Below are 18,265 nucleotides of genomic sequence, written 5' to 3' on the forward strand. Positions count from 1 at the left end.
ATACCTCTGCTGCGGAGGATAAGTTCATTAGAGTTACCAGCCTCAGAAATTGCATCCCAAATAAATGCTTCAGAGTTCAAGTAGCAGACTGTTCTGATTAGACTGTGTGAATCAGGCCTTCATGGTTGATTTTGCTGCAAAGAAACCACTACTAAAGGACACCAATAAGAAGAAGAGACTTGTTTGGGCCAAGAAACATGAGCAATGGACCAGTTAGACCAGTGGAAATCTGTCCTTTGGTCTGGAGTCCAAGTTTGAGATTTTTGGTTCCAACTGCCGTGTCTTTGTGAGACGCAGAGTAGGTGAACGGATGATCTCCGCATCTGTGGTTCCCACAGTGAAGCATGGAGGAGGAGGTGTGGTGGTGCTTTGCTGGTGTCACTGTCAGTGATTTATTTAGAATTCAAGGCACACTTAACCAGCATGGCTAGCACAGCATTCGTCAGCAATACATCATCCCATCTGGTTTGCGCTTAGTGGGACTATCATTTGTTTTTCAACAGGACAATGACCCAACGCACCTCCAGGCTGTGTAAGAGCTATTTTACCAAGAAGGAGATTGATGGAGTGTTGCATCAGATGACCTGGCCTCCACAATCACCTGACCTTAACCTAATTGGGATGAGTTGGACCGCAGAGTGAAGGAAAAGCAACCAAGTGCTCAGCATATGTGGGAACTCCTTCAAGTCTGTTGGAAAAGCATTCCAGGTGAAGCTGGTTGAGAGAATGCCGAGTGTGCAATGCTGTCATCAAGGCAAAGGGTGGCTACTTTGAAGAATCTCAAATAGAAAATATATTTGGATTTGTTTAACCTTTGTTTGGTTACTACATGATTCCATATGTTTTATTTCATAGTTTTGATGTCTTCACTATTATTCAATGTAGAAAATAGTAAAAATAAAGAAAAACCCTTGAATGAGTAGGTGTGTCCAAATTTCTGACTGGTACTGTATGTTCTTCACAGTTAGAGAGAGTAATGTTTGTTTTTGTGCGCAATACATCATTATGCTCTGTAGATGTTCACCTATCGCAGTGTCCTTTACTGTGACCGAACTATTCATCTTTCCTATATAAAAAAGAACATTGGCCTTGCTTTTCAAAGCTTTGATGTTTGTACTACTGTATAGGATCGTCTGTGTGTCATTATTCAGGCTAGATATGAGACCGTTCACACACAACACAGTCACACACTTATTCAGGCTAACGGGGACACACACACACACACTGTTGCGCATAATGACACCCATCAGGCTGCTCTGCCCTCCTATGAACAGTGTTTATGGTGCCATTGGTGTGAAGATGAAAACAGCCTCTCTCCCCCCCGCTGTACTGTAGCATAGTGTGTTTACTGAACAGCAGGGGTTAGCGTTTGATGCTCCTCTCTTTAGTCTGTCTGCTGCTGCCGCCGCATTCGGTTGTCTTGCCAGTTTAGCAAAAAAATATTTTATTTGCTTAACTCATGTTCTATGCACATGTCCACCCCAACCCCCCGTTTATGCTTTATCCCTCCCCATGTAAGAAAACAGAGGGAGAGAGAGAGACACCCAGACACACACACACACACACACACACACACAGCATACACGCACACAGACAAACTCCTTAGGGGAGCTGTATACACACAGACAGGCTGTAAACTAGGGACCTCATTATAATCTGTTTCAGTCTTCGTCAGACAGTGTTCATTCTGCCTGAACGATATTCTCTCAGTCAGTGCAAATATGTATCACTGAGAGAGACAGCCTACACAGACTGCCTATACCAGAGGGCTAACTCGCCTAGGGTTCTTATCCACGGTGGTCTTTCCATCATCCAGCCTTTTGTCCCAGTTACAGATACCATTCCATCTGTTCCTACAAAGACAACCAGCCCAGATAACTAGCTAGATAACGTCACAATTCCCCCTCCAGACTCCACTCCTCACAGCTTCATCTTGAGGGAAGTAGAAAGTAGCACATTGTGGTTATTTTTTCTCTCTCTGGCCTCTTTTCTGCATCCCCTCACCTCTGTGGGACCTGACCATACCCTCAGGAGACGTGATGTCCCCATACTCACCCCGCCCGGTGAGGTTGTGACCCCCTTCAGCAAGGCAGTGTGACTGGCTGCTCTGGGACAGTGTAGGGTTCTGGTCAAAAGTAGTGCACTAGAATGGGAATAGGGTGCCATTTGAGAAGCACCGGAGGACTCGTGCAGGAGCTCAGGGAGCGTTAGCTTAGCGGTCGCTGTGCTGTACTGTGCAGCAGTGTGAAGTGATGAGGCTCGGAGGACCATCTGGTAGCAGGCAGTCAGGTAATTCCCTCAGAGCCAAGCTAGGGGACACCGCTTTCACATAGCCACACTGCCCCCAGGGGGCAACCCTGAGAGACACACCAAAGTTAGCACCAAGCTACCTATCTACCGCCTCCACCGGAATCTCTACCAATAGTGCTTAATGTGTGTTTGTTATAATACATAGTTTGCACAAAGCTACTTTCTCCTGCCGACTTCAGTTTAGTAAGGCCCAGCTAGCTAGTGCAAGGCTTTGAGTATGGCTTAAGCATACCACCAAGTTACAGGAGTTAATTTGTAGGGCCATGGGCATAATTTCATGTATACATTTGGATGTGTTTACAAAATGGAAGTCCTTGGGACACAAAGTAGCTGCTCTGACCCAGTTTTTTCCATCACAGTTCCAAAATCCCTTCATCCTCCTTGGTGGTTTCCCCACCAGCCACCACCACAACATAGCACTTTTCTGCATGACACATGAAGGATGTTCCTTTTCCATGTGGAATATTTTGGTTTGTCTGAACTGGCATGGTTAGGAAAGCAGTTATCCCGGGACCCAGCTACCCCAGCTTCTCGGCTCCCACACACACAATTCCCCCAGAGGTGAAAGGTCAACGTCTCTGTGAGGGCTGGCCATAGATTGGAGTGGTTGGTGCATTAAGCTGTTAAACCACTCATAGTTGGTTCAGTGGTTGCATCCCAAATGGCACCCTGTTCCCTTTACAGTGCATTCGTAAAATATTGAGACCACTTGACTTTTTCCACATTTGTTACGTTACAGCCTTATTCTAAAATTGATTAAATAAATAAAAAATCTCTCGTCAAAGCGAAAACAGATTTTTGGTAATGTTTTCAAATGTATTAAATATTTAAAAAAACAGATTTTACATAAATATGCAGACCCTTTGCTATGAGACTCGAAATTGAACTTGGGTACATCCTGTTTCCATTGATCATCCTTGAGATGGAACTCTTTGGCCTGAATGCCAAGCGTCACGTCTGGAGGAAACCTGGCACCATCCCTACGGTGAAGTATGGTGGTGGCAGCATCATACTGTGGGGATGTTTTTCAGCTGCAGGGACTGGGAGACTAGTTAGGATCGAGGGAAAGATGGGCGGAGCAAAGTACAGCGAGATCCTTGATGAAAACCTGCTCCTGAGCGTTCAGGACCTCTGACTGGGCCGAAGGTTCACCTTCCAACAGGACAACGACCCTAAGCACACAGCCCAAGCAATGCAGGAGTGTCTTCCTGGACAAGTGTCTGAATGTACTTGAGTGGACCAGCCAGAGCCCGGGCTTGAACTTGATCGAACATCTCTGTAGAGGCCTGAAAATAGCCGTGCAGCGACGCTCCCCATCCAACCTGACAGAGCTTAAGAGGATCTGCAGAGAAGAATGGGAGAAACTCCCCAAATGCAGGTGTCCCAAGCTTGTAGTGTCATACCCAAGAAGACTCGAGGCTATAATCGCTGCCAAAGGTGCTTCAACAAGGTACTGAGTAAAGCATCTAAAGTACTTACAGTATGTAAATGTGATATTTGTTTTTTATTTTTAATAGATTTGCAAAAATGTCAATAAACCTGTTTTTGCTTTGTCATTGTGGGTAAATTGATGAAGAAAAAATTTTTTTTAATTTGTTTTAGAGTAAAGCTGTAGCGTAACACAAAGTTAAGGGGTCTGAATACTTTCTGAAGTTGTGTACTGTTATGGGAATAGTGCCATTTGGGACACTCGGTGTGTGGGAAATAGCTCAGTATTTCAGGGTAGGAGTTTGCTTACTTCACTCACTTCTTCTTAAGCACTATAAGCACCACCATGCACCATTATTTCCCTGTGACGAAGCGGAACTAGCTCATGAGAAGTGTGTGTGTGTGTGTGTGTGTGTGTGTGTGTGTGTGTGTGTGTGTGTGCGTGCGCGCATACATGCCTACTTGTGTGTGCGCATACATGCCTACTTGTGTGTTCTGAAAGTATTTTTGGGCAGCAGAGTCACCAAATGTAATTTGTTCTCTGACAGTCTCAGAACAAAGGCGGACAGATCCTGCTCTGCTCTCCTCTCTCTGGTCCATATGATCTAATTGTTTGTAGTTACGCACCCAATAAAGACCTGCCAACACAATCGCACAGCCACACTGCCTCAGATAGCTCAGCAATAGATCCTTATGGTGTTTGGACCTGACTGAATTTACAGCTCTGTTCTGCTCTTCTATGTTCTGTTTGGACTGAGCTGGACATACACACACTGAGCTGGATGTTTAGTGAGCCGAGCTTTCTCATCTCTCTCTCTGGCTGTCTCTCGCTCTCTCTCTCTGGCTGTCTCGCGCTCTCTCTCTGGCTGTCTCTCGCGCTCTCTCTCTGGCTGTCTCTCGCGCTCTCTCTCTGGCTGTCTCTCGCTCTCTCTCTCTGGCTGTCTCTCGCGCTCTCTCTCTGGCTGTCTCTCGCTCTATCTCTCTGGCTGTCTCTCGCGCTCTTTCTCTGGCTGTCTCGCGCTCTTTCTCTGGCTGTCTCTCACGCTCTCTCTCTGGCTGTCTCTCGCGCTCTCTCTCTGGCTGTCCCTCGCGCTCTCTCTCTGGCTGTCACTCGCGCTCTCTCTCTGGCTGTCACTCGCGCTCTCTCTCTGGCTGGCTCTCGCGCTCTCTCTCTGGCTGGCTCTCGCGCTCTCTCTCTCTGGCTGGCTCTCGCTCTCTCTCTGGCTGGCTCTCGCGCTCTCTCTCTCTGTCTGGCTCTCGCGCTCTCTCTCTCTGGCTGGCTCTCGCGCTCTCTCTCTCTCTGGCTGGCTCTCGCGCTCTCTCTCTCTCTGGCTGGCTCTCGCGCTCTCTCTCTCTCTGGCTGGCTCTCGCGCTCTCTCTCTCTCTGGCTGGCTCTCGCGCTCTCTCTCTCTCTGGCTGGCTCTCGCTCTCTCTCTCTCTGGCTGGCTCTCGCGCTCTCTCTCTCTCTGGCTGGCTCTCGCTCTCTCTCTCTCTGGCTGGCTCTCGCGCTCTCTCTCTCTCTGGCTGGCTCTCGCTCTCTCTCTCTCTGGCTGGCTCTCGCGCTCTCTCTCTCTCTGGCTGGCTCTCGCTCTCTCTCTCTCTCTGGCTGGCTCTCGCTCTCTCTCTCTCTGGCTGGCTCTCGCGCTCTCTCTCTCTGGCTGGCTCTCGCTCTCTCTCTCTTGGCTGGCTCTCGCTCTCTCTCTCTCTGGCTGGCTCTCGCGCTCTCTCTCTCTGGCTGTCTCTCGCTCTCTCTCTCTGGCTGGCTCTCGCTCTCTCTCTCTCTGGCTGGCTCTCGCTCTCTCTCTCTGGCTGGCTCTCGCTCTCTCTCTCTGGCTGGCTCTCGCTCTCTCTCTCTGGCTGGCTCTCGCTCTCTCTCTGGCTGGCTCTCTCGCTCTCTCTCTGGCTGGCTCTCGCTCTCTCTCTGGCTAGCTGGCTCGCGCTCTCTCTCTGGCTAGCTGGCTCGCGCTCTCTCTCTGGCTGGCTGGCTCGCGCTCTCTCTCTGGCTGGCTGGCTCTCGCTCTCTCTCTATGGCTGGCTCTCGCTCTCTCTCTCTGGCTGGCTCTCGCTCGCTCGCTCTCTGGCTGGCTCTCGCTCGCTCGCTCTCTCTCTCTGGCTGGCTCTCGCTCGCTCTCTCTCTCTCTGGCTGGCTCTCGCTCGCTCTCTCTCTCTCTGGCTGGCTCGCCGCTCTCTCGCTCGCTCGCTCTCTCTCTCTGGCTGGCTCGCTCGCTGCCGCTCTCTCTCTGGCTGGCTCTCGCCGCTCGCTCTCTCTGGCTGGCTCTCGCCGCTCGCTCTCTCTCTCTGGCTGGCTCGCCGCTCGCTCTCTCTGGCTGGCTCTCGCCGCTCTCTCACTGGCTGGCGCTCGCTCGCTTCTCTCTCTGGCTGGCTCTCGCTCGCTCTCTCTCTGGCTGGCTCTCGCTCCCTCTCGCTCTCTCTCTGGCTGGCTCTCGCTCGCTTCTCGCTCTCTCTCTGGCTGGCTCTCGCTCTCTCTCTGGCTGGCTCTCGCTCTCTCTCTGGCTGGCTCTCGCTCGCTCTCTCTCTCTCTGGCTGGCTCTCGCTCTCTCTCTCTGGCTGGCTCTCGCTCGCTCTCTCTCTCTCTCTGGCTGGCTCTCGCTCGCTCTCTCTCTCTCTGGCTGGCTCTCGCCGCTCTCTCTCTCTCTCTCTGGCTGGCTCTCGCCGCTTCTCTCTCTCTCTGGCTGGCTCTCGCTCGCTCTCTCTCTCTCTCTCTGGCTGGCTCTCGCCGCTCTCTCTCTCTCTCTCTGGCTGGCTCTCGCTCTCTCTCTCTCTCTCTCTGGCTGGCTCTCGCTCGCTCTCTCTCTCTCTCTCTGGCTGGCTCTCGCTCGCTCTCTCTCTCTCTCTCTGGCTGGCTCTCGCTCGCTCTCTCTCTCTCTCTGGCTGGCTCTCGCTCGCTCTCTCTCTCTCTCTCTGGCTGGCTCTCGCTCGCTCTCTCTCTCTCTCTGGCTGGCTCGCCGCTCTCTCTCTCTGGCTGGCTCTCGCTCGCTCTCTCTCTCTCTGGCTGGCTCTCGCTCGCTCTCTCTCTCTGGCTGGCTCTCGCTCGCTCTTCTCTCTCTGGCTGGCTCTCTCTCTCTGGCTGGCTCTCTCTCTGGCTGGCTCTCGCTCTCTGGCTGGCTCTCGTCGCTCTCTGGCTGGCTCTCGCCGCTCTCTCTCTCTCTGGCTGGCTCTCGCTCTCTGGCTGGCTCTCGCTCTCTCTGGCTGGCTCTCGCTCGCTCTCTCTCTCTCTGGCTGGCTCTCGCTCTCTCTCTGGCTGGCTCTCGCCGCTTTCTCTCTCTGGCTGGCTCTCGCTCGCTTTCTCTCTCTGGCTGGCTCTCGCCGCTCTCTCTCTCTCTGGCTGGCTCTCGCCGCTCTCTCTCTCTCTGGCTGGCTCTCGCCGCTCTCTCTCTCTCTCTGGCTGGCTCTCGCCGCTTTCTCTCTCTCTCTGGCTGGCTCTCGCTCGCTCTCTCTCTCTCTGGCTGGCTCTCGCCGCTCTCTCTCTCTCTCTGGCTGGCTCTCGCTCTCTCTCTCTCTCTCTCTGGCTGGCTCTCGCTCGCTCTCTCTCTCGCTCTCTCTCTGGCTGGCTCTCGCTCGCTCTCTCTCTCTCTGGCTGGCTCTCGCCGCTCTCTCTCTCTCTGGCTGGCTCTCGCTCGCTCTCTCTCTCTGGCTGGCTCTCGCCGCTCTCTCTCTCTCTGGCTGGCTCTCCGCTTTCTCTCTCTCTCTGGCGCTCGCTTTCTCTCTCTCTGGCTGGCTCTCGCCGCTTCTCTCTCTCTCTGGCTGGCTCCGCCGCTCTCTCTCTCTCTCTCTGGCTGGCTCTCGCTCGCTTCTCTCTCTCTCTCTCTCTGGCTGGCTCTCGCCGCTCTCTCTCTCTCTCTGGCTGGCTGGCCTCGCCGCTTTCTCTCTCTGGCTGGCTCTCGCTCGCTTCTCTCCCTCTCTGGCTGGCTCTCCCGCTCTCTCTCTGGCTGGCTCTCGCCGCTCTCTGGCTGGCTCTCGCTCGCTCTCTCTCTCTGGCTGGCGCTCGCTCTCTCTCTCTCTCTGGCTGGCTCTCGCTCGCTCTCTCTCTCTCTGGCTGGCTCTCGCCGCTCTCTCTCTCTCTCTGGCTGGCTCTCGCTCGCTCTCTCTCTCTCTCTGGCTGGCTCTCGCCGCTCTCTCTCTCTCTGGCTGGCTCTCGCCGCTCTCTCTCTCTCTGGCTGGCTCTCGCTCGCTCTCTCTCTCTCTCTGGCTGGCTCTCGCCGCTCTCTCTCTCTCTCTGGCTGGCTCTCGCCGCTCTCTCTCTCTCTCTCTCTCTGGCTGGCTCTCGCTCTCTCTCTCTCTCTGGCTGGCTCTCGCCGCTCTCTCTCTCTCTCTCTGGCTGGCTCTCGCTCGCTCTCTCTCTCTCTCTGGCTGGCTCTCGCCGCTCTCTCTCTCTCTCTGGCTGGCTCTCGCCGCTCTCTCTCTCTCTGGCTGGCTCGCCGCTCGCTCTCTCTCTCTGGCTGGCTCGCTCGCTTCTCTCTCTCTGGCTGGCTCTCGCTCGCTCTCTCTCTCTCTGGCTGGCTCGCTCGCTCTCTCTCTCTCTGGCTGGCTCGCCGCTCTCTCTCTCTGGCTGGCTCTCTCTCTGGCTGGCTCTCTCTCTGGCTGGCTCTCTCTCTCTGGCTGGCTCTCGCCGCTCTCTGGCTGGCTCTCGCCGCTCTCTCTCTCTCTGGCTGGCTCTCGCTCGCTCTCTCTCTCTCTGGCTGGCTCTCGCCGCTCTTCTCTCTCTCTGGCTGGCTCTCGCTCGCTCTCTCTCTCTGGCTGGCTCTCGCTCGCTTCTCTCTCTCTCTGGCTGGCTCTCGCCGCTTTCTCTCTCTGGCTGGCTCTCGCTCGCTTCTCTCTCTCTCTGGCTGGCTCTCGCTCGCTCTCTCTCTCTCTGGCTGGCTCTCGCCGCTCTCTCTCTCTCTCTCTGGCTGGCTCTCGCTCTCTCTCTCTCTCTCTCTGGCTGGCTCTCGCTCGCTCTCTCTCTCTCTCTGGCTGGCTCTCGCTCGCTCTCTCTCTCTCTGGCTGGCTCTCGCTCGCTCTCTCTCTCTCTCTCTCTCTCTCTCTGGCTGGCTCTCGCTCGCTCTCTCTCTCTCTGGCTGGCTGGCTCTCGCTCGCTCTCTCTCTCTCTGGCTGGCTCTCGCTCGCTCTCTCTCTCTCTGGCTGGCTCTCGCTCGCTCTCTCTCTCTGGCTGGCTCTCGCTCGCTCGCTCTCTGGCTGGCTCTCGCTCGCTCTCTCTCTCTCTGGCTGGCTCTCGCTCTCTCTCTCTCTCTCTCTGGCTGGCTCTCGCTCGCTCTCTCTCTCTCTCTCTGGCTGGCTCTCGCTCGCTCTCTCTCTCTCTCTGGCTGGCTCTCGCTCGCTCTCTCTCTCTCTCTCTCTCTGGCTGGCTCTCGCTCGCTCTCTCTCTCTCTCTCTCTGGCTGGCTCTCGCTCGCTCTCTCTCTCTCTCTGGCTGGCTCTCGCCGCTCTCTCTCTCTCTCTGGCTGGCTCTCGCTCGCTCTCTCTCTCTCTCTCTGGCTGGCTCTCGCTCGCTCTCTCCCTCTCTGGCTGGCTCTCGCTCGCTCTCTCCCTCTCTGGCTGGCTCTCGCTCGCTCTCTCTCTCTCTGGCTGGCTCTCGCTCGCTCGCTCTCTGGCTGGCTCTTGCTCGCTCTCTCTCTCTCTCTCTGGCTGGCTCTCGCCGCTCGCTCTCTCTCTCTCTCTCTGGCTGGCTCTCGCTCGCTCTCTCTCTCTCTCTGGCTGGCTCTCGCTCGCTCTCTCTCTCTCTCTCTCTGGCTGGCTCTCGCTCGCTCTCTCTCTCTCTCTGGCTGGCTCTCGCTCGCTCTCTCTCTCTCTCTGGCTGGCTCTCGCTCGCTCTCTCCCTCTCTGGCTGGCTGGCTCTCGCTCGCTCTCTCTCTCTCTGGCTGGCTCTCGCTCGCTCTCTGGCTGGCTCTCGCTCGCTCTCTCTCTGGCTGGCTCTCGCTCGCTGGCTCTCTCTCGCTCTCTCTCTGGCTGTCTCTGTGTGTTTGTTTTTCCATCTCATTGTCAGTCAACCTTACAGACAGAGAGATAACCCCTCCTCGGTGTGCATAGTACATTTAGAGTACCATCTCTGCTCTGAGTATACACCCAGTGTACAAAACATTAAGGACATCTGCTCTTTCCATGACACAGACTGACCAGGTGAATTCCGGTAAAGCTATGATCCCTTATTGATGTCGCTTGTTAAATCCACTTCAATCAGTGTAGGTGAGGGGGAGGAGACTGGTTAAATAAGAATTTTTAAGCCTTGAGACAATTGAGACATGGATTGTGTATATGTGCCTTTCAGTGGGTGAATGGGCAAGGCAAAAGATTTAAGTGCCTTTGAACGGGGTATGGTAGTAGGTGCCAGGCGCACCGGTTTGTGTCAAGAACTGCAGCTGTTGGGTTTTTTTGTTTTACACTCAACCGTTTCCCGTGTGTATCAAGAATAGTCCACCACCCAAAGGACATCCAGCCAACTTCACACAACTTTATGAAGCATTGGCGTCAACATGGGCCAGCATCCCTGTGGAACACTTTCAAGACCTTGTATTGTCCATGCCCGACTAATTGAGGCTGTTCTGAGGGCAAAAGGGGGGGAATGCAACTCAATATTAGGAATGTGCTCCTAATGTTTGCTATACTCAATGTATGTCCGTCTGTCTCGCTCTCTGTGGAGCTGTGTTACTTTGAGCCAGCCATATATAGAAAATAATGAAGTCCATGAATAAAGTATCATCTCTATAGAGCCATCCTCTCATCTCTGTTCTCTTCTGTTCCTCTCTGTTCTGTCTGTCTCTTACAGCTGCTGGAGTCTCCAGAGGTGAAGGAGGATGCAGTCCTCTGTTATTCTATGGAGGTATGTACTTTACCTTACTACTGAATGTCAATACGGTCCTTCATATTTACTGATGCCTCCTACAGCTGCACACAGTCATTTATGAATAATGAATTGTTATGGTATGTGTGATAGATTTGTTTTTGAATGCACCTATAAGCCAAGCCATAGTAGGAGTGTGTCTGTAGTGAGGCCGTTTTCTCTGTCTGGATGTAGTGAAGGAATCTTCTGACATCATGAATTATAGAGTGACTGTGAGGTAGTGTAGAGGCTAAGAACAGAGTCTGAAACTCCGTGAGTCCCAGCCTGTAGACTGGAGCTGAGCTAGTCAGTAATTGCTAGAATTTTCACCTTGAATTGTATGGGAAATTGGGAATATCAGACAGACAGGCCAAGTTTCCTATAATGGGACTCCATCCTTCTGAGACAGACATCTGTTAATGAGCCTGCCCTCTGCATGCCACAACTCAGACCGACACCCCCACTCTTTAGTCAGCCAGCCACGACCCGTCTCTCAGACTAGCCTTCTTAATATTCAGACAGCTAGACATAACCCCCCGACTCCAACGCCAAGTCACCTCTCCTCTTTTCCTCTCCCTCTCATCCTCCTTCTCCAGCTGCAGTCCACTGGTCGTCTCCTGGAGGAGCAGCTTCCAGAGATGATGACAGAGCTCCTGGCTGCGGCCAGGGACAAGATGCTGTGTCCGGCCGAGTCCCAGCTAACTCGCTCCTTGCTCATGGAGGTCATAGAGCTGCACGCCAACCACTGGACCCCTCTGGAGGATCTCACCACACAGTACTACAACAGGACCATCCAGAAGCTCACCACCGCCTAGCCCCCCAGACCCAGGACCTGTCCCACAGGTCAGACACATGGAGGCCTGAGCTGGGTTGATGGCTGGGATGCATGGGGTTGGACTAGACATGGGACCGTACAGAGTCGCAGAACATAATTGGTTGGCCCCATACCAGACTGCAAATGCATTTAGGTATAAGGAGAAGGGACTGACAAGACATACAGACAGACCTGAAATCCATGCAAAAACAAGACAAACACTACACCACGCACACAGACATAAGAGACTGGCCACTGGCACACATTCGACTGTGGTGGCGTGCCTGGTCACTGAGATGGGTGGAGGACAAAGAGACGGCATGATGTGGGGGGGGGTTGGAACAGCAGCCGCCTGTCCTTGGTGAACAGTCTCTCCTCAGAGGTTAAAAAGAGAAGAAGCAGGGGGGTCCAGGGAGATCTCTTTCTCTCTCTTTTGTGTTCACGTGCCAACCACCCTTTCTCTGTCTTTCTCCTTTATCTATCTCCCCTCCTCCTCTTCTCTGTCCCAGAACCTTCCACCCCAGGGCCTATGTGGCTGACTGGGGGAGATGAGAGGGGAGGTAGGCAAGACTCTGTCTGGGTTGTCCCCTCCCCAGACCTCCCTCCAGTGGGCCAGGTCAAATGGCCAGACTGCAGGGCTAGGTTCCAGTAAGGCCTGCCTTTGTCGTCGTCGTCGTCCCCCCCACTCCCCAGAGGCGCTTTGTGTGGCTGAGACACTGGCTGGCGCACTCTGGATTGCTGGCTGGGTAGCAGATGGCTTCTGGCGCCTCAGTGGGCTGGCTGCAGACAACCTCCCAGTCCCACTTACACTCCAGCCAAGGCCAACCCATCCTCCAACCCAGGCTAACCCTAACCCAGCCAGGCCGCTGACAGAAGGGGGCAGTGGGTTTGTCCTGGGGGCCAGTGGGGCTGCCGTGGGGGGGCTAGGGATGGGGACTGGGGGGGTGGCGCAGCAGACAGAAGCATCAATCTGCTGCTTTAGTGGGGCTTTTGTTGTCATTATCATTTTCAGAGGGGTTTAATTTTCTCTGTCCATGCTTTTGTTACCTTTGTTATTAATTATATTATATTATTGTTACTATTATTGTTGTGTTATTTCTTTTAAATCATGTACTGTAAATATGTATGATAATGGAATATTTTAGGGTAGATGTATTGCACAGGTTTGATTTGTTTTGCACTGTTTTAAGGTGATTACTTGTTTTAAAAGTCAAAACGATAAAAGAAAACAATGCTTTTTAACGGTGGAATGGATAAATACTAGCATTAAAAAGACTCAATAGGTTTGAGGGGTTGGTTGATTAGAAAGGGAAGGTTTAGCCAGAAGGAAGAATCAAAGAAATTATGGATTTGAAGAAGTCAGTCAAACTAGTGGCCTTGTGAACTATAACTACATTTATAGAGTTGCGTCCTTGTTGTTTTGAAAGACAAGGCCAAGAGAGGTGGAGAGTGCTTGCCGAGTGACCGAATTTAGTGAGGTGATTATTTTTTATTTTTTTTCCTGCAAAAACAAAAGAAAAACGAGCCTGATACAAATCGCTTCTTCAAATGTTCTCCTGTTCAAGTAGCCATTTTGCAGTGTTGGACATTTTGCAACTCTTTATCTGTGTGACGATGAAGTATTTGCTTTTGAGAGCGAAAAAAATCTGTTTTATTCTACAGATTATAAATATATATATATATATATAGACAATGTAGTTAGCTAGTATGTGATTCGCATTTCTCTGGCTTCTGGAAATGTGTGTACAACAATATTGACCTATCAACCCAATCATAATTATGTAATCCAATTAAATGTAATCGAATATACAGAATATACCAGTATTTAAGACAACGAAGCGAGCTCTAGGAGGGCATGGTGCAAAGAGAGACAAGGGCTACGTCCCATTTATCAACCCTTCCAAAGTGTGCACTTGTTCACTTCCCTTTCCTGATTTGAAAGGAATGACTGGCATAAGATATGATATTCTAGCCATGATGATTAGCTATAGGGTTGTGGTTGTGTGGATAGGAAGTGGCTTTTCCATGTGTTCTTACTATGGCTTCAGCTCATGTTGAAGGAACTGCTCTTTCTGAGGCAGTCTGTCAGTCCTAGTACTACTAGTGTTACTAGCTTCTGATTTCCTATTGAACTGAATCTCTGGGCATTTAGGGGTTTTTTTGCATCAAGAATTCAAATCTTTTAAGGTAGGCACACATCCAAAACAATAGGGTATTTTAAAACAATTTAAATAATTTGGAGATACGGATAACTGCCAAAATAAAGGAAACGCCAACAATAGGGCTACCATGAGCCAGAACAGCTTCAATGTCCCTTGGCGTCGATTCTACAAGTGTCTGGAACTCAATTGGAGGGATGCAACACCATTCTTCCACTAGAAATTCAATCATTTGCTGTTTTGTTGGTGTTGGTAAACGCTCAGGGAATCTCCCTTAACCCTTAAGTGTTCAATTGGGTTTGAGATCTGGTGACAGAGACGGCCATGGCATATGGTTTACATTGGTATGATGAGCATGAAACATTCAGTGACCAGTCGTGCCCTGTGGATGGGGTTATTGTCGTCCTATGGGGGCATAGCTATGGTAGCCAAAATAATGGCCTGTGCAGCATTTTTATACATGACCCTAAGCATGATGGGATGTTAATTGCTTAATTAGCTTAATTAGCACCTGTGTGGAAAAACCTGCTTTCAATAAACATTGCATCTCTCATTTAGGGTTTCAATTATTTTGGCAATTATATGCACCTACCTATAAGGTGAATTTCATTTTAGTTTGATAAAATACAATGGGTTTTGATTTTCAGTGACTAAAATTGTGATTCCGATCACTTGCCTGGTATAATGTTAGATTGTAAATAATGCTATTGGGCGATTCCATATGCAAAGGAGTGACTCTCATCTGTGACGCTGGGCCTCCCGGCGCCCTCTGACCTTAGACCTTTAGGTTACGTGACTCGCCTTACTATTGAATGCGACGCAACCCCATTTGCATCTCATTGACATTGGGAGGTATATGGTATAGCATCATCACGGCGTTGTAACCCCAGCGAGGCGAGACTACCAGCCAGATGGTGCACAGATGATGAGCTGTTAGAGTTTGTGGAAGTTGTTGGTCATCAGTTTTATTTTTTATTAAGCAATTTAAAAAATTTGCTAACTGAAGAGGTGTAAAAAATGTGGGTGGTTTACTATGGTTTTTAGCTGCCTGAAATATTAGGTGCCTGTATTGACGCAGCCCCTAAACGTTCTCACTGTCTGGACAATTTTATTTTCCCATATCCTGAGAACATCTCCCGCTTCACTCCACCATTCAGCCACTAAAGCCTCTTTATTTTAAGAGAAACCATCTCGTATGTCTGGGGGATGTCTTATCTTGTGTTGCACTGCTTTGACACAAACACAATCTTCTTCAGAATAAGTAAGGATGTAATACCTGAGAAAAGCTCTGTTTCCTCTCGATATATGCTCTGCCACATGTCGCTATGCTCACAATGAGCTCTCATTCTTCAGACACAGAATATGTGTAACAATATTTATTTAACTAGGCAAGTTAGTTAAGAACAAAGTCTTATTTACAGTGACGGCCTACCGGGGAACAGTGGGTCAACTGCCTTGTTCGGGGGGCAGAACGACAGATTTTTACCTTGTTAGCTCGGGGATTCGATCCAGCAACCTTTCGGTTATTGGCCCAACGCTCTAACCACTAGGCTACATGCCGCCCCAGTACACACTGGGACTCTCCTATATGAATCATACTACATACTAATGTCATCTCTGTTAAAAGGTTTTGCATACTTTAAAAAATGGAGTATTACCTATAGCCATTATACTATATTCTGTGTCTGACTAGTTGTATGACTGGATGTCCTTGGCCCATTGTGTTGCCTTTGTTAGGCCCTGACCCAAGCCTGGGGCTAGCCTGCGGCGTCTACCCCCAGGAGGGCTCACTGAGCCCGGGTTCACTCCCCCAGGGGCCTGGGTCTCTGAGCTCGCCCCTGGAACACAGGCAGGTTGTCCTTCAGTGTCCGTCCACATCAATCACTGTCTGGGGATGTGAGGGAGGAGAGGAAAGGGTGGTGAGACGGGGGTAGTCTACTTCTGATATAGGGGAGAGGGCATCGAACATACTGGGAACATTAAGGGTATGTGAAATGTTACTGCTCATGTCTCCTCCATTTTCAAATGATTTATGGTAAATATGCATTAAAGATTTGTATCGCTATGTGTGCAAATTGTGATTTATTATAGACGGTTCATCTCAGCTCTTAGGGCGAGGAGTAACAAAATGCACACACTGATAATTAATCTCACAACATGTGTACTGTTCAATATATGAAGGTGTCTTCATGTAAAAATTCTTATCTTTAGAATAGTGTTTATTTACCTTTATTTGAACAGGAAAGTCATATTGAGCCTAAAGTATCTTGAAAAGGAGCCCTGCACATACAAAAACGAACATCAATAGGCAAGAATAGATAAATATACACATTAAGATACACAACACAAATTAAAACAAACACTTTCTTCATTACAAAAATCCTCTGTCAGCTGTCTGTATTGCCCTAGGGACACCAAAGCATCGAATTGAAATGTCTTTTGGAGATTATTCCAAACAGGGTGCAAGGAGGTTAAAGGCTGATATACTCAAGGCGTTATATCAGTATTCACTTTGTGTTCTCCTTTAACCATATCACCCAGTAAAAAGTTATAGTTGGTGGTTCTTTTTAATAATGTACACCATTTGATACATACAACCCTGAAATACTACATTATTTGGTTAGATTCTCTGGGCTTTACATTAAATGATGATGCTGTGAACAGACAGACACCCCATCTGCAACCATATTTGTCTCCAGTCTCAGTCTCTGTGTGTCTTATGATGTGGATGTTGGGTGAATGACGAGCATGGCTCTGTGCTCATGGTGTCATCAGGCCGAGGGGAGATGGATAAGCGGAGGATGGAGAGACTGCTCCCGCCATCCCTCCCTAGGCTGAATTAGAATCATGGCTAATTTTGCCGTGCGTCGGAGGATAAACAGAGATGACCATGCGGGCTGGAGACTCATCCAGCTAGCTACGTCTTCCAGTGAATTAGATCGCATTACCGAATCACAGTATGAGTTCATGTTGGCCAGCCAGTCTAGACTATCTGCAGCACAAAGAGATGTTTGGCCGGCCAGTCTGCTCAAAAAGAAAGGAAAGCTCTCCCATGGACTGACCGACCAAGACAAGGGGGATGGGGAGGACTTTTATGGTCCAGACATTCTATGACCTTTTCATGGTGGAGTTAGTGGGAGTCATCTTTGGTTGATTAATTAGCCTACATAGTATGACAACTATAAACTGGACTGAAACATTAGTATGGAAAAGACAGACAGCAAGTAAAGTTTTAGCTACTTAGATGGATTATTATCAGCAGTCACAATGGATGCTTTCCGGCCACCATTTCAAGCCTTCGTCAGCAACATTAGTTGAACTGTAATATGAATGGTTATGTGTTAGGCATTGTTTCTGGGAAGAGGATTTTGTCATGGTTGTCCAGACAGAGTCCTGTGTCTGGTCTTCCTGTCCCCTGGTCATCCTGGCTGTGAGGCTTTATTCTGGGGCTGTGTTGTCAGGACTGATGGATGAGCTGGGTGTGAGCTAGCTAGCTGAGTAACTGCTCAGCCTAGCCTGGGTCTATTGTGTAGGGCAGACAAAGGGAGGCTGTGACTCAGCTGTCCTTGATAACAAGGCACAAAGAGAGAGAGAGAGAGACACAACCCCCATGAACACACAAACTCTCAGCTGAGTAGTCCCAATCCCCTGATGATGCCATTCAGATGTCACCACTCCTATAGCTCTGCCACTGATGGGCAAGGGAAGATACAGTACCTGTAGTCACTGATTTTGTGTGAGCTTTTGAATGCGTGTGTGCTCATGCCACCTGCATTCACAGCTCATTTCTGACCCTTTTATATATATATATATATATATATATGAAAATGAATCGCATGCATTTGTGTGTGTGTGTGTGTGTGAGAGAGAGAGAATTCGCTCCAGTGAGCCAGACGTGTACTGCAGGGGTGGTCTTGCTGAGGGGAGCGGAAGAGAAAGGTGAAAGGACGTGTGAGGAAAACTGGAGCAGAGAACGAGAGAAGAAAAGTCCCTCTGATGCTTCAGTCAGTGTGTTACTGCTGTGATAGAGGAACCAATAGCTAGAGGCTACAGGAGGATTTTAGCTGGCTGGTTTGGCTTTGCAGTATAACGACTCATAGACCTCATCTTGTATGTGGTTAGGAAAGTGGGAATGTGAGAATAGATTTTGCAATCTGACTTTTCTTTCTTTAGTTTTTAAAGGCCCAGTGCAGACATAAACATGATTTACCTGTGTTTTATGTGTACAGTGCCTTCAGAAAGTATTCATAACCCTTGACTTATTCCACATTTTGTTGTTACAGCCTGAATTCAATATATTAAATAGATTGTTTTCTCACCCATCTACACACATTACCTCATAATGACAAAGTGAAAACATGTTTTTAGAAGTTTTTGCAAATTTATTGAAAATGAAATACAGAAATGTGCATAAGTATTCACACCCCTGAGTAAATACATGTTAGAATCACCTTTGGCTGTTATTACAGCTGGGAGACTTTCTGGGTAAGTCTCTAAGAGCTTTGCACACCTGGATTGTACAATATTTGCCCATTATTCTTTACAAAATTCTTCAAGCTCAGGCAAATTGGTTTTTGATCATTACTAGATAACAATTTTCAAGTCTTACCATAGTGTCATGACGTTGGCCTCTTTTGGTACAGGGAGGACAGTTGACCCCCTCCCTGTTGCACCACCACCCAACCTACCCCCCCCCCAATCGACCCTGTGTGTAAAG

General features: G+C 49.9%; 1 protein-coding gene across 7 annotated transcripts in view; it reads left to right on the forward strand.

The window, feature by feature from the left end:
* The window catches only part of LOC106561224 (CBP80/20-dependent translation initiation factor), a 157,929-nt gene extending 142,316 nt beyond the window's left edge, over positions 1-15,613 (forward strand). For 6 of the 7 annotated variants that reach the window (XM_014124945.2, XM_014124977.2, XM_014124951.2 and 3 more), the window contains 2 exons: positions 10,522-10,575; positions 11,172-15,613. In XM_014124945.2, coding sequence (XP_013980420.1) covers positions 10,522-10,575; positions 11,172-11,390 — 273 coding nt within the window. In that variant the 3' untranslated portion in view covers positions 11,391-15,613. Of the gene's footprint in view, positions 1-503; positions 559-10,521; positions 10,576-11,171 lie in introns of those variants that run through there. The other variant, XM_045688107.1, reaches the window with a different exon arrangement.
* Positions 15,614-18,265: the final 2,652 nt, after the last annotated feature.

This window comes from Salmo salar, chromosome ssa01 (genome assembly GCF_905237065.1).
Source record: "Salmo salar chromosome ssa01, Ssal_v3.1, whole genome shotgun sequence".
Classification (NCBI taxonomy): Eukaryota; Metazoa; Chordata; class Actinopteri; order Salmoniformes; family Salmonidae; genus Salmo; species Salmo salar.